Raw genomic sequence first — 21,821 nt, 5'->3', positions numbered from 1 at the left:
TCTACTCACACTAAGCCTCAGGTCTCTTCCCAGGCCATGTCTCCCACTGGCCCTAATTCACACTTTCCTCACTTCTGATGGGATGAAATTTGTCTTTGAAGTACCATAAAGCCTCTTGCTTGCCTGGACTGATGATGGAAGTGTGTATGTGTGTGTGTCACATCTGACATTTATGTGGCTGGACTGATGTCTACATCTGTTGCTTCATCCATTTACACCTTTGGCCCTGCCTGCTACTGGCATGTGGCCCCGCAAGAGGATACTTGGCCCTCATACTAAAGAAAAAAGGTTCCCTTGTCATAAGAACAAAAGAACAGCCTGCTGGATCAGGCCAGTGGCCCATCCAGTCCAGCACCCTCTTCTCCCAGTGGCCAAGAAGATGCCTGTGGGAAACACACAAGAGCCAGAAACTGGTATTGAGAAGCATTAGTGTCTCCAACTATGGAGGCAAAGCATGGCCATCATGGCTAGGAGCCATCAACAGCTCTCTCCTCCACTGTCCAGGTCAAAGGTAACACACACACACACACACACACACACACACACACACACACACACACACCTTGAATCAAAAACAGAGCATCTCAGGAAGCTGAAAACTGCCAGCGCTGGACCCTCTCACCTGTGTTTCTGGGTCGCCTGATCCCAGGCTGGCGGCTCCCAGTTTCACAACCTCGGCCAGTTGAGTGATGGTGCTTGCGGATGACTGTGCTGCTTGAGCAAGCTTCTCCTGGCTTGAGGCAGCCCCAGATACCAACAGCTTTGTGTCTTCAACCAGAGCTTTTGCTGTCTTCAGAATATTTTCCCTGGAAAAAGACAAGAGGGAGGTGGGGTAGGAGAAGACTCAATTGGTACTCATCTGCACTGTTGCAGAGGACCTGCAAGAGCTTTTAAGATAACCCTTCCAAGCAAAAAGTTGCAAAGTTAAGTTTGAGCAGATGGATTTGCTTTCTGAGCTTTGTACAGAAGTTGCAATGACTTCTCCTTTGGGAGGAGACCATTTAAGTGCATGGAATGTGGGAAACGCTTTGGCTGTGCCAAACCTGGAATGTGCTGTACGTAAAAAGTGTGGAGAACCTTTGGCTCATCAGCTGATGCTGAACTACAGCTCCCATCATCCTCCCCGACCTTTTGGGCATGCAGGTGTTGACAGGAGCAGAGTCCCAACAACATCTGGAGGTGTGCCCCACCATTCTTCTTTGTTGACTAAATAATCTGGTATGAGACACTCTGACATGGACCAAGGAAATATCTGTATTGCTTCACATTTGCACCATCCATTTAAAGCCCTCTTATACTACTTTAACAGTCATGGCTCCCCCTCAAGTTCCTGGGAACCATTGTCTCTTAGGGGTCTTGGTCTCCTAACGAATCTCAGCAATCTTACCAAATTACAGTTCCCAGGATTCTTTCTGGGAAGCCGCAGCTGTTAAAATGGCATAAGAAGGCTTTAAGTGGACTGTGTGGATGGTCATTTGATACATACCATATGTTTTGGAAGGAAACAAAACAATGGAGCCAGATGTTATAAAGGAACTGGGATCCAGGGGAAGTTTCTGCCGTTTCCCCCTGTGGCCCATCTCATGCTTCTCTGGAGGGCTCTCCAACCCTCTGGAGCAGGTTTTCGAGGAGCAAAAGGGCTGGAGGGTGAAGGGGTGATCAGTGAAATGTGTGGCCTTCCGCACTGACTAGTAGGAATGTTCTGTTACCTCAGAGGATGCTCCTGGCCAGCCAAGTCTTAGGATGTGATTGAAATGTCTATACCTTATGTTATATTTTGTGCAAAAAATCCCTTGGGAAGGAGGCCATTTGCTCTGAAAGGCAGCACTAAAATATTTTAAAGAAAATAGAATGCTGCCCTAGCAGCACCTTAAGTTTGCCAGATGGGTTACTGGTGTTTGACTATTTTTTTACTCCTTAGCCAATTGATCATCAGCCAATAGATTGTGTTGTTTTACATGTAAAATGATAAAGTCCCGCCTGCTGCAATATTCACTAGACTCTACTGTGTCCTTAGCATATTAACTTCATTTCTAGGCTGCCAATAACAAAAACTTTTTCATATGCCACTGTGTCCATTACACCCAGTGGAAGGATGCATAGCAGCCCCCAAGACTTTGCTGACAAACTTCAAAACACATACCGTATTTTTCGTCCCATAGGATGCTCCGTCCCATAGGACGCACCTAGTTTTTTTGGGGGAAAATAAAGGAAAAATATTTTTCCTTTATTCCCCCCCCCCAAAAGCAGGTCAGGGAAACCGAACCAGGTCGAGGAACAGCGGGATGGTGGCGCTGCACCTCCCTGCTGTCCCCCAAGCTTGTGGGGCTGGCCCATGTCTGCCCGGCGCGAGGGGCGCTCTGCATCAGGGCGCCCCGCCCGCCGGGCAGCAGGCTGCTATCCGCAGCGTGGGGAGCTTTGCCGGGAACTCCTGCAAGGCTCCCCACGCTGCGGATGTCTGCCGGGCGTGGGGGGCGCTCTGCTTCAGGGCGCCCCTCGCGCTGGGCAGCAGGCTGCTATCCGCGGCGTGGGGAGCCTTGCGGGGAACTCCTGCAAGGCTGCCCATGCTGCGGATGTCTGCCGGGCGCGGGGGGCGCTCTGCTATCCGCAGCCTAGACATCCCTGCGGGACCTCCCACAGGGCTGCCTAGGCTGCGGATGTCTTCCTGAAGCCTGGAGAGCGAGAGGGGTCGGTGCGCACCAACCCCTCTCGCTCTCCAAGCTTCAGCAAAAGCCTGCATTCGCCCCATAGGACGCACCCAGATTTCCCATCCAAGATATCTTGGATTTGGAAGGGTTCAATAATGTATTTGGATGGCATGCATATTTATGGTATGACAAGGTTAAAGCGCACAAAGCTTTTAAAAATCATATTGTTAGGAAAGCATTATATAATGTTTGGACCAGATATAAAGATTTGATGGAAAACAAAACTCCTAGATGGCTGTTGCCATTAGAGGCTAAAGCTGTGAAAAAACTCAATATGGAGGCTAAATGGCCAAAGTATTGGGAAATCTTGGAACAAGAGGGTGATAAATTGAAATTACAGAGTCATGAGAAATTGAAGACCAAAGTACGAGATTGGCTCCATTATTATCAAATAATGGAGGTTTATAAACAAGACAGGAAAATTGGCTTCTAGGTGGAGAAATCAAAATTAGAAACAGAATTGCTAGAACCCAATGCTAAGAATCTGTCTAGAATGTATAACTTGTTGCTGAAATGGAATACACAGGATGAAACAGTTAAATTAGCTATGATTAAGTGGGCACAGGACATTGGTTATAACATTATGTTTGCTGACTGGGAACAGTTGTGGGCCACCGGTTTGAAATTTACGGCATGCAATGCCTTAAAGGAAAATATTATGAAAATGATCTATAGGTGGTACATGACCTCAGTCAAGCTAGCAAAAAATTATCATTTGCCTGACAATAAGTGTTGGAAATGCAAAGAAATTGAAGGTACTTTTTATCACCTTTGGTGGACGTGCCCGAAGATCAAGGCTTTCTGGGAAATGATATATAATGAAATGAAAAAGGTACTTAAATGTACTTTCCCCAAGAAACCAGAGGCCTTTCTCTTGGGCATTGTCGGCCAATTGGTGTCAAAGAAAGATAGAATTTTTTTTATGTACGCTACCACAGCAGCAAGAGTACTCATCGCAAAGCATTGGAAGACTCAAGATCTACCCACTCTGGAAGAATGGCAGATGAAGGTGATAGACTATATGGGATTGGCTGAAATGACTGGCAGAATCCGTGACCAGGGGAAAGAGACGGCGGAAGAAGATTGGAAGAAATTTAAAGTTTATCTTAAGAAATATTGCAAAATTAATGAGTGCTAAAATGTCGAGATTTTAGTGGAGAAAAGGGGTTTACAGCTGAAAAAGATTAAGTAAAAGAAAAGGATAATGGGAAAATTTGATAAAACTAAGTTTTAGGATTTGCTGAAATAATTTTGGAGATTGGGATGTAGAAAGGGGAGGTATGGGGAAGTCGGCGAAGTAAGGTTTAAGAACAAGGGATATGAAATTATACATGTTTGTTTGTGTGTTTATTTGTTTGTATGTATAAAAAAATGTGAAAAACCAATAAAAAATTATTTTTTTAAAAAAGTGTGTCCTATAGGGCGAAAAATACGGTATTTGCAACTGCAAGCACTAATAGCATGCTCTTAAAATAAGCAAGGTGCTGAGATTCTTAGGAAGCTAAGTCTTATGTCTCTGACAAACTCACGGTTCACAAAATAATAAACTGGTTCTTGAGTGAAATGCTGTAACTTTCAAACAACAGTTTCCAGGATCAATGTAGATTAGCTGGCAGGCGGGTGGGGTGGGGTGGGGTGGGGTGGGGAGTTCTGGCCTGCTTTCTGATATGGAAATGGGTGGAACTAGTAACACAACATTAAAAACCACCAGGTCCCGCCATTTCTCAACTCATTGCTGTGAGTGTGCTGCCACCGTCTGGTGAATGTGAAGAGTGGGAGAGATTTCACCTGAACTTTGAAGTTGCAGATGTGGGCAGGAAGCATTTTGACAGCAGTGAGAGCATGACCACCCCTCATCGATTCCAAGAGAAGGGGCTGGCCATTTGCTGAGGTTCCATGGGTGCCTGAGCATGGCCAAAGTAGAAAACCCACCACCAAACATTCATGGAAGACAGGCAGGGAGGCAGGACACTGCTGTGAAGGGCAAAACAGGGTCCTAGCCAATGGACCAGATACTCCAACTAGCAGGACACATCTAAGTTCAGTGAAGAAGAAGACACTGTCCCTGTTATGATATGAGCTCTGAACACCACTGCTTTACTGGTTTATTGAGTTGTGCAAATTCTGTGAGCAATTTTGCATATAGGTAGCCAAGAAGCAAAATGTAGTGACGCCAGGGACATATACATACTGTTCTCCCCCAAATAGATACAGAACTGCCAAGAGAATAATTCTAAAAGCAGTTCTCTGGAATTATAATGCTCTGTAGGATGAAAATGAGAAGAAACTAACCAAACTATTTTAAGGGATTTCAGCATGACAACAAGGGCTAGAGGCATGTTTCAAAAGTCAAAACCAAGGTTCCTGACATTTTGAAAATGATATTACTGTACACAGTGATACCTCTAGTTACGGACTCGATCCGTTCTGGGGTGCCATTCGCACCCCGAAAAGTCCGTAACTAGAGTGCTGCGCACGTGGTGAAAGCCAGAGGTATACACTTCCGGGTTTGCTGTGTTCGCAAGCCGAGAAGACGCAACATGAACCTAACGCAACCCGAGGTATGACTGTATTTTGCACTGTGGACCATACACCCCCACATGAGAGCAACAAAATACTAGGCTCACTTCATGGATCAGGTGGTAATTCAAGTTCTCTTTACAGCCAAGGCACCAGGTGTTCAAGTAGTATAAAAACTGATAAAATATGTGTATGGGGGGGGGACGGACCCTAACAGGCAAAAGGAGATTAAAACATCTTCCTCGCTTTACTGGTTAAATATACCTCTAGCATCAGTTTTCTCTAGCCCATATTTATCCTGTCCAAAAAACAATGCTGCGGCTAGCCAGATCTTGTTTTGTGCCTGGAACAGAATCAGTTTATTATTCTGAAACCAATGGCTTGGAACATGTTTTTCAAAAACAGCAACAAAGCTTTATTGAGTCTTTTTGCATTGAAAAGTACAATTTAAGAATGATCCAAAAAGCTGAGGAAGTTTCAGAATACCCCAAATGTCCTTCAGGGCTTTCTGTCGAAAGCTTTCATTAAAGTGGAATTATGCATTGAAGGGAAATAAATAGAGAGAATATTTTAGAACTGCCTTTCCTAATAGGTTTTTCAAGCCATTTGCTTATTGGGCTCCTTCCCAAAGAGACTTTTTCATCCCAGACACAGTATGGTTTTGTGTCTTTCAGAATCACTATGGATTTATTATTATTTTTGGAGTAAAAGTAATGGAAAGCAATTTGAAAACCAGAGGCACTTTTTCATCAAGGAACTGCTGTTTGGAGCTTGAAGCAGACAATGGTTTATAAGAGCTCTGGGAGAGACTTCATTTCTCCTGGCAAATGCAGATGTTTCATCTGTTCCACTTTAGTTTTAGGTTAGACAGGTTTGGAAGGCTTTTGAATAAAAACCTGTACAACTTATTTGATAAATGGGATAGGCCTAAACAATGCGCACAGAGCCATCCTTGAGCATGCTGGCTGGTGCAGATGGGACTTGGGAATCCAACATCTCAAGAATCAAAGGCTGCCCACCCTGATATGTACAAAAATCCATGGTAACATATTGGTCTACTCAGAACAAGGTTCGTTTGCACTTCCATTTATGCATTTGTGGCAGGTTGCGGTGTCCCGGGGCAGAGTACAGATTTGCTGTGGGGGGTGGGAGTGGGGCAGCTGAACTGAGAGCTAATGCATGGAGAGGGTGACTGAGCTGAGGTTAAGAGTGGACAGGCCACACTCTGACCAGGAAGCTTTGAGTTCGTCTACCATTCACTGACTGCATCGTTTTGGTCTAGATGGGATCCCTTTTGAACTCAATTTTTAATTTCATGTCAGAGCACCTTACATCCTCCCTGAAAACTCTTCCAGGGTTCCTGCAGCCTATGGTTCAGTTTTGCCTCTGACAGCCCGGGCCCCTTTGGACATGCCCCTGATCTGAAATCCTGCGGCCACACTGACCTGTGGTCTGCAAATGATTCGTTGTTCTCAGCATTCAGCGTTCCGGCCGTGGCAAACATGATGGTGGTGTCCAGGTCAGCGATGATGCCTGAGACGGCGCTAGCAGCCGTGATGCACGCCTGGGTGCCTTTGTTGCCTGCCTGCAGGGCTGACAGAACTAAGGACACCTGTCAAGAGGAACAAGCAAAATTATACTCAGAGCAGACCCAGTGAAATTAATGAACACAATTAACCTAGGTCCGTTCACTTCACTTTCACTAGGACATAGCTGGACACAACCCATAAAAACAATAAATAAACAACACTATGGTGTAACCCAGCAGGATGTCATGATAGCAAGAGATTTCAACCTGCCCTTAATGTTGAGGAGGTTCCCTTTTAGAAGTCTCTATGGATGCCTTCCAAGTATTTGAGGATGCTTCCAAGCACCCACTATAAAAAGGGGGTCTTGATACCCTGAACCCTGTTTCTGATTAAGGATTGCTACAACCCCGTCTTAGAAGAGGACATTATTCTCAGTGACGCACTGGGGACCAGGAGGTGTCTAAGCTCACACCACTGACGTTGAGGGCACCCACCTTCTCGCTGACCGCCCGAGCACACTCTATCAGCTCCCTCTTGGTGTAGCTATCTGTGGGACATATCTGTAGAGCACCAGCCTTCTGGACCAGGAAGATGCAGCTGTGGCCAAGTTCCTGAACCCGCGTTCTGATCTGGAAGCCTATCTGGATAGCCAAGTGGTTGGTGTGGAGAGCAACAGAGTGGAGGAAAAGGAAAAGAAAGTGTTGCAAGTTATTTGTAAAGGAGGTAAAGGCAGCAGTGTTAGGCAAACCTTGGCACACCACTTTGATGCATTTCCCTATTATGGAACAGTTCCTGGACAGGTTTATAAGATGCCCTTATGACAAACCTGATGAGTATGATTTGAGGGACAGGGTCTTCTCAGTGTAACAGGGCCTTCTCAGTGGCAGCACCCTTTTTATAGAACTCCCTCCCAGTGCAGATCCATTGTCTCCCACTTTTAATTGCTTTAGGAGACAGCTGAACACTCAATTATTTTTCCAGGCGTTCAGTACCTAGCAGGAGTGGCCCCATCTCTTTAGCAGTTGTACAGTTCTACACTAAGGTTAATAATAATAATAATAATAATAATAATAATAATAATAATAATAATATCCTGCCAGGTGAGGAATGGCTAAAAGAAGGAATAGGGATGCCATGATGAATGGATAGCAGTCAAAATCAAAGCTGCTGGTCTTCATGGGTCTCTTACTTTCAATTGGTTAACTGCAGGTGCACCAAAAAGTGTGTCTTTCCACAGGTCTGAGAGACTCTGAAGGTTCCTGCTTGCAGAATTGCTATTACTGCTACTTATACCAAGTACTTGAATTACAGGATGGAGGGCAGTTTCAGAGGCCCCCCCACCCTTTCCACTGACTCCCTCTAGCTACTGCTTGTTAGCAGGACATGCGGTACTGCACTTTGATTAAAATTAGCACAGTTTGGTTTGCTTACAGGCCATTCTCCTTTTCCTACCCGTAAAGCCAGTGCGGTGCAGTGGTTAGAGCAGGCTTCCTCAACCTCGGCCCTCCAGATGTTTTTGGCCTGCAATTCCCATGATCCCTAGCTAGCGGGACCAGTGGTCAGGGATGATAGGAATTGTAGCTTCAAAACAACTGGAGGGCTGAGGTTGAGGAAGCCTTTGGCCATAAATGTCACTGGGTGGCCTTGGGCAAGCCCCCGCCTCTCAGCCTAACCCACCTCACAAGGTTGTTGTGGGGATTAAATGAAGAGAACCATGCATGCCACCTTGAGCTCCTTGGAGAAAAAGGAGGCATGTACATGTGACAAAAAACAACAATAAATGAACAGATAATAAATAAATTCAAGCATTGCTTAAATTTATATTCTGCCTTGTTATTGGCTTGCTCAAGACAGCAGGCAAAACCCCAACTTTGTGCAAATCAGTGACACCAAATCAGTACCCCTGTGATGACAACAGAGATAATCAAGAGGCAGAGGATTTTTCTGCACAAGCAACAAGGTTCCAATACTAGTTTATTTGGGGCAGCAATTTAAGAACAGAAAGGGTGGTGGTGGAAGGAGAACTCTGATGTTGCCTGAGCCCTCCCCGCCAAAGTTGGTTCCATCACTGCATGCTTATTAACCCCAAACAAGACCAAGGGCTCAAGACCTCCTCCGGTTCTGCTGTAGCAGCTGCCATCCGTCCCTGGAACGCCAAGTGACCGTAGTCTGTGGTCATTTGTGAAGCGAGTCCTCCCAGCTCCTCTGGATTAGTAACCGCCTTCGTCATCTGAAGGAATGTGAAGAAAGAAGAGGTGAACATGCCTCACTTGGGCTACATTGTGAGAAACAGGATATGCACTAGATTATCCTTTGGTCTGATCCAGCAGCTGGATCTTCTTGGGTTCCCAAAGGCTTCCGTTGGTCATCACTTAAGGTGCACCTCAATGCATTTTGCTGCCATCAACAGATCTTACCATTTCTTGGGCTGTCACTGCAATGGCTTTGGAGTATTTGACTACGGTGGTCTGATAGTCAACGTAAGTTCCATTGGGTTCTGGTGGTGTGCCCTCGTCCAGCTGCAATGGGGGTTGAAGATGAAGAAGAAAGGTGATCAAAATGGCAGGAAATCTAGACCCTGTTCCCATAAGTGGAAAAGGTCTACTGTAACCAGAAAACCCACACTGACTGGCCTAAATTACACAAAATATGAATGGTATCATTAGTGCCTGGGACTGAGGGGTGGGAGTCTGCATCTATCTCCTCTCTCCCCCCAAGTCCTTGAATCACAGACAATTATACGGCTACCAAGGAAGGCAATTACAGTGGTACCTCAGGTTACATACGCTTCAGGTTACATACGCTTCAGGTTACAGACTCTGCTAACCCAGAAATAGTGCTTCAGGTTAAGAACTTTGCTTCAGGATGAGAACAGAAATTGTGCTCCAGCGGTGTGGCAGCAGCGGGAGGCCCCATTAGCTAAAGTGGTGCTTCAGGTTAAGAACAATTTCAGGTTAAGTACGGACCTCCGGAACGAATTAAGTACTTAACCTGAGGTACCACTGTATTGATATAATCAACAACAAGTTTTTGATAGCTGCAACCTCAATTGGAGTCTTCCTGGGTGCTTTGGGATAATCACATATTCCAGGGGCCTTGGGAAACAGCAATGAGAAGGGATCCCAGGTGACTCATACAGACCTTGCTCATGGCTTCAGCTATGGAGTCCACCATGTTGCCCACCATCCCTACTTCGCTGGCAGCTTCATTCAAGGTAACCATGATATCATCCACTGCTTCCTTCATCAGCTGGGCAGCTTCCGTGATGGCATCGTGAGTGTGTGAAGCCTGAAATAAGTTGATGGAGAAAACAGGAAACATTGCATCTCCCTCTTTCTTTGACACAACTGAAACACATCCCAGTGTCCCTTCTGTTGAAAAACACAACTTTCGTGTGATGGCCGGCATGGAGACTTAAAAGGCTTTCCATGTGGGAACACAGAAAATAGGAGTTGACACCCACAGCTTTGTCCGCTCTGTCCACGTTCATGGCCTACATTACAATACCACTTTAAACAGTCATGGCTTCCCTCAAAGAATTATGGGAGCTGCTGTCTGTTAAGGGTGCCAAGAGTTGTTAGGAGGAGGCTGCTATTCCCCTCACAGAGATACAACCCCCAGAGTTTCCTGTGAAGAGGGACTGACACTTAAACCACTCTGGGAACTATAGTTCTGTGAGGGGGAATAGGGGGTCATCAAACAACTCTCAGCAGCCTCAACAAACTACAGCTTTCTGATTTCTTTGGGCGTAAGCCATGGCTGTTTAAAGTGGTATCATCATGCTTTAAATGTATGGTGTGAATGTGGCCTCTGTGCCCCTCAACATTTGCTCCTGAGGAGGCCTGCTCAACAGTAGGGCTGGTGCTGAATGACTGAAGGGATGTGAGCCTTGGTGTGTTAAGGAGAAAGGAGCCTAGTTTTAAAAGTAAAAAGCAATTCTTTTAAAAAAGGTTCCATTCCCCTTCCAGTCTCCACTCCCCTGATTTGAGACTTTAAGACTAGACTTCCTACTGACACATTAAGGCAATTACAGTATTTGCTTCATGATCTCATTGCGGGAGACGATTGTCAGACAGGGGTGATTACTGAAGGCAGGATTTTTTAATTACACACGTTTGTCTAAGGGCCATTAAAGAATATCCCCCGAGTCTCTCATCATCCATCACCATTCATGCTTGACTGCTCACAAGGACTGTATTTTTTAGACCCCCAGACATGCAAATCACCTCTCCTTCTCTCAAAGCATCTTCTGACAAAGTAAAAATATTTGAGAGAAACATGAATGGCTGGTCTACACAGGCAGGAGAATGAGGTGGTAAAAGTGCTGAAATCCCTGACTGCTCTCCTGTAAGAACAAGGGCTAGCCTGAAACCTGTCTCCCTGACATGCTAGCTTTCCATTTCTGGGAGTTTGTTATATAGGCTAGCTTTCAAAAATGGGATCCCCTCCTCCCTGCCATTATCATGGTCTGGAACGGCACAGTCCATTCTACCTCCTCAAGAGACCATGCTTAGATGCAAACTACAGAACTTATCCTTTAAGAAAAACAACAGCACACTAAACCACAATGCCAATGGGCCTGCAAGCTTCAGTGGCTTAATCAGTGTGATTAACAGGACAACATTTTTGTGTAATTAGAATCTTCCCACCAATTAAAATCAACCGGAAGGGCCATAGCTCAGTAGCAGGCCTTTGCAATGTTGAAGCTTCTGGTTCTCGCGACGGCAGAAGGTCCCAGATTCATTTCCTGGCAAAGTCTCCAACTAAGATGTGAAGGAATAGACTCTTCTCTGCCAGACACTTTGGGAAGCTGTTGACTATCAGAGGGGACAATACTGAGGTAGATGGACAAATGCTTCATAAAGGTGGCTTCCTATGTTGCCATTGGGAGAATTTTAAACACACTGTGGTTCCAACCTTGGCTCTCCTTTTCCAGCATCAGCAGGGAGAGATGGCAGAGCTTTTGAGGGGAGCTGAACAGGAAGATGCTTATGGGGCAAGGAGTTCAAAATTAATTGACTGGAAAAGCTGAAACCAGTCTATTTTTACTCTCATAGACATTTGTGTAGGAATTCAGAGGGCAGGATTAACTGTTACGCTGAACATGCCACAGCTTAACAGCCCAGGAAACTGGAAGCCCTCCTAGGCAATAATTATTGAGTGCCTTGCGGAAATGAAAGGAGGGCAATCCTGAGCTGTCTGGTGGTTCCTTCTGAATGCTGGAATGTGGCGGCTTTGCCACTGATCCCATGACATGGCCTCAGCCAAACAGGAACAGTCTAATGGCTTGAAATGTGGTGCAAGGGTCTTATCCATATTGCCTAGTTCAGGCAGAACTCTTCTCTGCTTATACTCACAAGTTTCTCTTTTTTTAAACAAAGGTATGCAAGCTTAAAACCCTTAAAATCCACCATCCAAATCTGATAAAATGATGACTCTTTAGACTGGAAAGACCCAGGTTAAAATTCTGCTGCAAAGCTGACTGTTTACTTACTCAATTGGATTTGGGAAACTTGTATGACCATCAGTTGCCGTGATCCATCAAATCAGATCACCACCACCACATAATTTACCGGTGCCAAATTAGTCTACAGGAGTAGTCAATGTGCTTCCCTTCCAACATAATAAGACACGGAGCTGCCTTATACAGAGTCCATCTAGCTCAGCAATGGCTATAATGTCTGGCAGTGGCTCTCGAAGTCTTTCACAGACCTATTGGAGGTAGCAGGGATTCCACCTGGGACCATCTACGTGTAAATATGTGCTCCATCACTGAGCTATGGACCTTCCCTTTCTATCATATGCCTGATCACTGGCCATCCTGGCTGGGGCTGATGGGAGTTGGAGTCCTACAACAATTGGAAGGTAACACATTTGCTATCCCTGAGAGAAAAAGGGAATACTTCTGTGGCTTGATGAACAGTGCAATAGGGAACAAGCAGGACCCTCTCTTAGGACATCACCTCTAAATATCAACCTTCAAGTAGTCATCCTGAGGGTGGCCTACCTTGGGGTTTCCTCCCCCTTCTTTGGCTGCGTAGAGCATCTGGAGGGCAGATTCCGCCAGAGTCTTGGTCTGGTCCAATAAGGTCATTTGTTGCTGGTGGTTCATCAACTTGGATACCACACCGACAGCAGCAAGAACCAGCGGTTCAAAGTAGCTGGCTACCTGCGTCACCTAAGGGAGGAAAGGAAAGAAGGCAACGGAATTCATTCAATGTGGCTGCGCAAATACCTCATTTTTTTCATCATGCATTCATTAAAAAAAAAACAACCCACCATGCATCTGTTTACCATTTGTCATCCATTTAAATGTAATTCATCTTGTTTTTCCACATTCATATATTTCATTTGCTTATTTAAGCATTTCTGTGCCGCCCAATGAGCCGTGTCCTCAGGGTGGTTAGAGTGCTGCTGTTTATGATTTGGGCAGCTGCCATTTTGTTTTCCCAGAAGGCCTCAGACATTATGTACCGTATTTTTCGCACCATTGGACGCACATTTTTTCCTTTAAAAACTAAGGTGAAATGTCTGTGCGTCCTATGGAGCGAATGTGTGGTCCTGGGACTTCCCCCTCCAGCCCCTCCAAGCTCAGGTTGCAGCGGAGAGGCTGCGTGGGCGGCTGGGGAAACCCCGGGCTTCCCCATTCAGCCCGACAAACAGCTGAGAGGCTGCGTGGGCGGCTGGGGAAAGCCCTGGGATTCCCTTGAGTGGGAGGAGCTCAGGGCGGTCAGGGCGCAGCGGAGAGGCTGGCTGTAACTTGCCCTCCGTCCTGTGAGCCTCTCTAGGAGGCTGGCTGGGGAAAGCCCTGGGATTCCCTTGAGTGGGAGGAGCTCAGGGCGGTCAGCGCGCAGCGGAGAGGCTGGCTGTAACTTGCCCTCCGTCCTGTGAGCCTCTCTAGGAGGCTGGATGGGGAAAGCCCTGGGATTCCCTTGAGTGGGAGGAGCTCAGGGCGGTCAGGGCGGTCAGCGCGCAGCGGAAAGGCTGGCTGTAACTTGCCCTCCGTCCTGTGAGCCTCTCTAGGAGGCTGGCTGGGGAAGCCCTTTACAATGGAAGATTTGGACATCCCCTTCTGCCCCTCCCCCCTGGTTATTGTGCTGGTAATTCCCAGCATTTCCTCCTTTTGCTCAGGTTCCACGAGGCAAGGCAGCTGCCCTCCACAGACATCCAGAAATGTGAGATCTCCCTCTCTCTTCCTACTTTCCCTCCCTCCCTCCTTCTTCCACCTTAAATAAAATATTGGGGGGGGCAGTAAAGCCCCACCTCACATACCACATTTCAGCCCTTCTCAACCTGTGGGTCCCCAGATGTGAACGCCTCTAGGTAGCAAGGCCAGAGCCCAGGGAAGATGGGAGTTGAGGGATGATAGGAGTTGTAGTCCAACAACATCTGGGGACCCACAGGCTGAGCTCTCCCCCTTCCTTCCTTCCCTCCCTCCCTCCCTCCCTCCCTCCCTCTTCCAACTTAAAAATATTGGGGGGGGGGCAGTTAAGCGCCCAATAGTAAACATTGGAGATACTGTACTGTACTGTACATTACTGACAGTTCCTTACCACTGTATTTTCTTGCAGAAAACCTCCCCCATTCTGATAAGGATGATAAAGCATAAAAGACTAGCATATAAGATTCCTTTTAAACTAGAGGTAGTAAAATATGCTAAGGAGCATGGAAACAGAGCAGCAGAGAGACATTTTGGACCACCTCCAACTGAAAAAATGATAAGACAGTGGAGGAAACAGGAGGATCAGCTGCAAAAAGCAGATAAAAGCAAGCACACTTTTCGTGGACATGCTGCAAAGTGGCCACAGATAGACATTGCCATGAAAGAATGGATCACAAAACAGCGGAATAAAGGCTTCGCAGTCTCTACAAAAATGATAATATATGAAGCCAAACACATTGCTTTAGAGAAAGGCATTCATGACTTTACTGGCTCACCATCATGGTGCTACAGATTTATGAAGCGATGTGGCCTTGCTATGCGCACCAAAACTAGAACTGCACAAAAAATGCCGGAGGAATATGAATCTAAGATTATGTCTTTTCATAACTTTGTAATTGATGCTAGGAAGAGAAATGGATTTGAAATTGGCCAGATTGGGAATATGGATGAAGTCCCTCTAACCTTTGATGTGCCATCAAATAGGACTGTTGATCGGAAAGGTGCTAAAACTATCGCTGTGAAAACCTCTGGACATGAGAAAACCCATTACACTGTTGTGTTGTCTTGCTGTGCAGATGGCACCAAATTGCCACCCATGTTAATTTTCAAAAGGAAAACATTTCCAAAAGAAGTGATTCCACGAGGAGTTGTTGTACATGTTCATGAGAAAGGATGGATGGACGAAAATGGAATGAGAGTATGGGTTGAAAAAGTGTGGTCCAAACGTCCTGGAGGGCTTTTGAAAAAACCTGCCTTATTAGTACTTGACCAGTTTAGAGCACATATTAGTGAAACTACAAAAAAGTGCTTTAAGGAAGCGAAGACTCATCTAGCTGTAATTCCTGGAGGTCTTACCAGCCAGTTGCAACCTCTCGATGTTTCCATCAACAAGCCATTTAAGATCTTTATGCGAGAAGAGTGGAACAAATGGATGGCTGCTGGTAACCATGATCTAACACCCACTGGACGAATGAAGAGGCCCACTATCGCTCAAGTTTGTGAATGGGTGAAAACATCATGGCACTCGGTGAAGGAGGAAATCGTTGTCCGGTCATTCAAAAAATGTGGCATTAGCAATGCTTTGGATGGTAACGAAGATGGTATTTTACATGAAGATAGCGAAGAAAGTGATGTCAGTGATTGTGAGCAACTGAGCTCCACAAATTCTGACTCTAGCAGTGATGAGTTCTTGGGGTTCACAGAAGACTAGAAGAGTACTCAAACCTTAAAGTCTCTCTTCATTTGTTAATGACAGTGATGATGGTTCTTAATGCCACTGTTGACTGCTGTTCACTTTACATGGCTGTAATATGATTCTGATATACTGGTTGTTTATTAAATACAGCAGTTTGTACAACATTTGATTCAGAATATTTTTTACTTGTTTTCCTCCTCTAAAAACTAGGTGCGTCCTTTGCTCCGGTGCGTCCAATGGTGCGAAAAATACGGTACTTCAAGAGCACCAACAAGCTGCACTAATAAGCACAAAACAACCCCTCCGCAGTGCCACAAATCCAACTTAATGGTGTAACACTGGAAAGTGTCGATCACTTTTCCTACCTGGGCAGTTATCTTTCCACTAGGGCCGAGATTGATGCCAAAATCCAGCATCCCCTGAGCTCTGTGTGCAGCTTTCTCCCAAGTGAAGTGCAGAGTGTTTGAGGACCGGGGCATTCGCAGGGAAACCAAAATGCTTGTTTACAAAGCTATTGTACTACCAACTGTACTGTACACTTATGAAACATCGATCACTTATAAACGCCATCTCCAACTCCTTTAAATATTCCATCAACGGTGTCTCTGGAAATTTTTACACATCACTTGAGAAGACAGGCGAACTAATGTTAGTGTACTGGAAGAAGCAAAGATCACCAGTGTCGAAGCAATGCTTCTTTAACATCAGCTTCATTGGACTGGTCATGTTGTTCAGATGCCTAACTATCGCCTTCCAAAGCAACTACTCTATTCCCAACTTAAGGATGGAAAGCGAAATACCGATGGACAACAAAAGAGATTTAAAGACGCTCTCAAGGCAAATCTAAAAAAATGTAGTATAAGCACTGATAACTGGGAAACACTAGTCTACTCGGAGTTAGATACCACCTGTGTATCATTTTCATATAATTACATTTTTTTCCACCTTTGGCTTTGGCACAGGATCATAAAATAATAAAAATACAGAAGTGATGACCAAATAATGAATAGAATTAATTGCTCTAAAACACCTGGGCTAAACAAAGTAGTTTTCTGCTGTCAGAACTTCAAAATGGCTGCCTGGTTAATTGTGCCTCACAGGCGCTCTGCTGCCCTCAGTGGATCCCAAAGCTGCCTCCCCAAGTCATAATTCTTTTCACGAATCTGCGTCAGACCAACAACATCCCTTTTCCCCAGAGTGGCCATTTTGTGGCTTCCTACCTTGTGGCCCAGCTGAGCGGCTTCGCCTCGAGCGGCTGTAGCAATGGGGTCAATCAGATGCCCAATTTCCTGGACGACCGACGTCAGCTGCTCCTGCAAGGCCTGAGAAACAAGCAAAAAGGACATGTCGGACTACAGACAGAAATGCAATGACAATGCAGAGGTGCTTGGTGACATGGAAGACACACAGAGGCACTATTTTGAAAAGCACATTTGCTCTCTCTGTGGGGTGAGGGGGAACTGTATTGTTTTATACATAAATATTTATTGATGTGGTGGGCTATCCTTCCCTGGTACTTTTTAAACAAAGGTTGGATGGCCATCTGTCAGGGATTCTTTAGCTGTGATTCTTACATTGCAAGGGGTTGGACTAGATGACCCTTGGAGCTTCCTACTAAACTTCAATTATCTGATGTATTAGCATGATTTTGTGAAGTTGAATAAAAACAGGAAAAAGACTTCCGGGTTAGCGCCTCCGGCAATGGCGGATTTCCTCTGACCGGGAGGAATCCGCTTCGTGAAACTAAGGTCTGGACCTCCACGGCGAGGCGGAGACCCACTAAAAACCACAGGCGGGAGAAGCCTGTGGACGTGGGATTCGGCCGGCACCTTTAGCGCCTCCCCTACTCGCAGGGAAACCCGGTTTTAAGCCCACCCAGTCCAGCGTTATCTTCCTTGGGGGTGAGGAACCTTTGGCCCTCTAGAAGTTGCTGAACCAAAGGAAAGTCTATTGGATTAGGCCCAAAGTGGCCCATTGAGTTCAGCATCCTGTTTTCACAGGGGCCGACCAGATGCCCAGGGGAAAGCAGCAAGCGTCAGTCTCCCCTCCTGGGGTTTCCAGCAACTGGTATTCAGAAGCATTCATGCCTCCATCTGTGGCGGCAGAGCACAGGCATCACAGCTAGGAGCCACTGATAGCCTCCCCTTCCATGAATCTCTCCAGTCCTCTTTAAAGCCACCCCAGTTGCTGGCCATTATTGCCTCCTGAGGGAGGGAGGTTCATAGTTTAACTATATGCTGCCTTGGCCACACTTTCTGGGGTTGGCAGTAGTTGCAACATTTGGAGGGCCAAAGGCCACCCTCCGATCCACTCTGATGGTTAGCAGACTCCAAGGGGTCAGGCAGAGATGACTTCCCCTCCCCCCATGACCTGCTGCAATCTGATCTTTTTTTCAACTGAAGATCCCAAGTTTGAACCTGGACCTTCTGAATTACAGCAAAATGCAGATGGCCAGATTTTTTGACACAAAGCTTAACTTCTCCCTGTAAAAACAAGAGAAGTAAGTTTGTGAAAACTTGTTATTTACCCCCTCCAAGTAGGATTCTAGTTTCCTGCTTAAAAATGGAAGAGGGAATGAAGCTGAGCTGCTTATGGTTGTTTGAAGGACCTTCTTTTCTCCCCTGGGCATTAAAAGAAAAAGTAAACTTAAGAGCCTCACCCTGAAGAATTTCAACCTGTCATTTTGCAAACAACCTATGTCAGTTTACCACCTGTGTTGCTGGACCAGGTTCACTCACCTGGAAGAGAGTTAGCAAGAGGAATGCATCCTGCACTGCCAACTACATTAATTTGATTCAGAGCTCTCTCTCTCTCTCTCTCTCTCTCTCTCTCTCTCTCTCTCTCTCTCTCTCTCCCCCCTTGCACACACAGACACACTCCCGGCCGAGAAGGAGGCACAGCTTTTCCTTCACTGGCAATGCACAGCTCTGCTTACCTCAACAGAAATGTCATCCCTCGTGGCCAAGTTCTGACTGACAGCTGCAAGTGAGGCCTGCTCAATGTCCCTGATGCATCTATTGATCCCATCTATGGAGTAGTCACACTCCCGCTGGCCCGGGGCTTTGTCTCTGGAGAATGTATGGCAGATTGTTATGTCAAGGGTGAACGGGGGGGGGGGTATAACCATAATTAACAAGTGGGAACTGCAACAAAATATTAAAGAACAGAGGATTCCAGCCCCTCCCCCGGTTTTCCATCTCTCCCCCCCATCCTTGCCCCACCCATCAGTCTGCATTCTGTGGCTACTGAGCATGCTCCATACGCATCCAATAACTCCCCCTCACAGATTCTTTTGCGCTTCTTCAATCTTTAGGATATTCCCTAGCCAGCTGATACCTCTTTCCTGAACATGGATGGTACTATTTTGCCTAAACAGGGAACGGCACTCACACCCCAAACACTGAAAATAAAGGGACTGATAATCATTCACTTTTACCCCCCTCTTCTACTAATGAGTACCCAGAGCACTGAATAGTGTACATGAGAACAATAATCATAACATATGATACAAAGAAGCAATTAAAAAAAACAGCATAAAACATATATCTTACATTAACATAGTACATTATCACACAGGAAAAGACCTGAAAGGGGAGTGGGGAGAGAAACATACCTCAAAGAGGGGTCTGACTGAGAGAGTATTCTAGAGGTGGGGGAAGGTCTTGACCCCTGAAGGCAGTGTGTGGTTATTGCAAAACTGGGAGCTCGGGAGCTGAGCGCGATGCTCCAGGACTCTCTCTCTGACCCCAGACACACCTCCCACCACCCCTGATCTATGCACCTCTCAAGTGCTTTTGCCTGGCTGGGCTGCAGACTTGGAACTGTGTTACTGCCTCTTGCTTGCCTGAACAGAGGGCTGTGCATGTGCAGAAATCCCTGACTTTTGCAGTGTTTGAATGTAAAAAGGTAAAGGGACCCCTGACCATTAGATCCAGTCGTGACAGACTCTGGGGTTGCGGTGCTCATCACGCTTTATTGGCCAAGGGAGCCGGCGTACAGCTTCCGGGTCATGTGGCCAGCATGACTAAGCAGCTTCTGGCAAACCAGAGCAGCGCACGGAAACGCCGTTTACCTTCCCGCCACCTATTTATCTACTTGCACTTTGAGGTGCTTTCGAACTGCTAGGTTGGCAGGAGCAGGGACCGAGCAACGGGAGCTCACCCCATCACAGGGATTCGAACTGCCGGCCTTCTGATCGGCAAGTCCTAGGCTCTGTGGTTTAACCCACAGCGCCACCTGCATCCCATTTGAATGTAGCCTACTGCATAAAAGACAAATGTCACCTCCACTGCTCCACCTGCTTTTGCCTCCACCTGCTTTTGCTGCCCACCACTGATACGCTGCCTCTGGAACGTAGTCCAAGAGGGAAAGCAGGCCTTGGGGTGAGAAAGGCTCCCTCTACTTGTTTTTACATATTCCAGCTTGCTGAAATAATAAGCATGAGCAGGGTGTGTGTTCCTGCAGAATGGGGGAACATGATATGGAGAAAGGGGCAGAGGTACCCACACTGCAAGTGCCTATAAAAACGAAAGGACTCACCTGATGGACGTGATGAGGCTCTTAATGGACTCAGACACGGTGTGTGAGTGCCCAGCGAGAATGGACCACGTGGGAGGGTCTTTGGGGTTGATTGCCAGTGAGCGAGCAGTTTTGATTAAAGAGGACGAGCTCTCTAGCATAGTCCGGGCAGAAGTCAGGATTGGTTCCTGTGCCCGAGAACCCTGCAAAGAGGGAAGCAGCTGGTTTTAGTTCCACAGCAACTCCCAGGTTGGGTTCAGGTGTAATAACCCCAGACTAAACCACCATGGATTAGAAATGGCATGTGAACTCATTTGCTGCTCCTTCTCTTCCTACCTTTTCTAGCACGCCTCAATTCAAGTCTTAAGATTCCAAACCAAGAGACTATGGTTTGAGTAATCCCTGCAAACCTAGGATCAGATCATAGCTCGTTGACCTGTTTTGTCCAGGCTTTGACAATGTAGGGGTCCAGGGGTTTTGGATTCCCATCAGCCTCAGCATCCTACAATTGTGCTAGCTGAAGCTGATCCTCACCTGATCCAAATTGCACGTGGAAGAACCCCTGGAGTGGGCTATAGTTTTACTTACAAGCGTTTCACAGGAAAGGGGAGGGAGGGAGTTAAATAAAAACAATGTGAGGTTACCATGTAGCCGACATGGCAATTGGGACGTAGATCATGTAGGCAGCTTGCTTCTCTAAAGCATAGAAAAGGTGAGCTTAATTGTAATGTCCTCAAAAGACCAGAAAACTGGAGATCAGTTTGCAGGAAGTGAAAGACAGGCTCCGCCTCATTATAAAGTTAATTTAATACAGCACTTCTCTTACCTCAGTACTGATCTGGGCCGGGATGCTGACAAACTCAGGGTTTGATGCAAAGGCTGTTAGGTTTTCCACAGCTTCAATCAAGGGAGCAGTTGCAATTCGGCACTTATTCCGGTTATCTTCTGAGAAGTCACCATCCAAGGCCTAGTGAAGAAAAATAAAAATGGGTTCAAGTGCTGTGGTGAACTTGAGAGAGAGCATCAGATTTAGATGTGGGAAGCCTGGGCTTGAATCTTCCACCTATCTGTGAAGTTCACTGGATGACAGATCCCAGCCTAACTCCATCTCACAATACGTTAAATTAGGATAACCCAGATCTTCCCATTCAGTCAGCTTGACTCCAGATTTCTGTATGATGCTTACAAGGGCCTGTCAGGTTCCCAGCTCATCACCAGAACCATTAATAATAATAATAATAATAAATTTTATTTATATCCCGCCCTCCCCAGCCGAAGCCGGGCTCAGGGCGGCTAACAACAATCAAAATAATCAAACAATCAAATAGTCACATAATCTAAAAATATTTCATTATAAAAATTAATTAAAATCAAATTGATGGCAACCAATTAAGCAAAATTCTGTGCAGGTTGCCAGAGGAGGGAGTCAGGCTGCGCCCTGACCAAAGGCCTGGCGGAACAACTCTGTCTTGCAGGCCCTGCAGAAAGATGTCAGGTCCCGCAGGGCCCTAGTCTCTTGTGACAGAGCGTTCCACCAGATTGGAGCCGCAGCCGAGAAGGCCCTGGCTCTAGTTGAGGCCAGCCTAACCTCTCTGAGGCCTGGGACCTTGAGGATGTTATTATTTGCAGACCGTAGGTTTCTCTGTGGGGCATACCAGGAGAGGCGGTCCCGTAGGTACGAGGGTCCT

At 46.3% G+C, this 21,821-nt stretch overlaps 1 protein-coding gene across 5 annotated transcripts in view; it reads right to left on the bottom strand.

Moving 5' to 3' along the window:
• Positions 1 to 21,821, bottom strand: part of TLN2 (talin 2) — a 184,411-nt gene that overhangs the window by 22,897 nt on the left and 139,693 nt on the right. For all 5 annotated transcript variants that reach the window (XM_081170483.1, XM_081170485.1, XM_081170481.1 and 2 more), the window contains exons 36-46: positions 20,960 to 21,100; positions 20,155 to 20,336; positions 18,551 to 18,683; positions 16,836 to 16,937; positions 12,765 to 12,935; positions 9,899 to 10,045; positions 9,175 to 9,276; positions 8,868 to 8,987; positions 7,252 to 7,398; positions 6,674 to 6,840; positions 623 to 806 (exon numbers count right to left, since the gene is read on the bottom strand). In XM_081170483.1, coding sequence (XP_081026609.1) covers positions 623 to 806; positions 6,674 to 6,840; positions 7,252 to 7,398; positions 8,868 to 8,987; positions 9,175 to 9,276; positions 9,899 to 10,045; positions 12,765 to 12,935; positions 16,836 to 16,937; positions 18,551 to 18,683; positions 20,155 to 20,336; positions 20,960 to 21,100 — 1,596 coding nt within the window. The remainder of the gene's footprint in view (positions 1 to 622; positions 807 to 6,673; positions 6,841 to 7,251; positions 7,399 to 8,867; positions 8,988 to 9,174; positions 9,277 to 9,898; positions 10,046 to 12,764; positions 12,936 to 16,835; positions 16,938 to 18,550; positions 18,684 to 20,154; positions 20,337 to 20,959; positions 21,101 to 21,821) is intronic.

The sequence above is a fragment of the Podarcis bocagei genome (assembly GCF_964188305.1).
Source record: "Podarcis bocagei genome assembly, chromosome: 14".
NCBI classification, from domain to species: Eukaryota; Metazoa; Chordata; class Lepidosauria; order Squamata; family Lacertidae; genus Podarcis; species Podarcis bocagei.
Note: the sequence above shows the minus strand (reverse complement) of the source record. Positions and strands in the feature narration are given on the sequence as shown.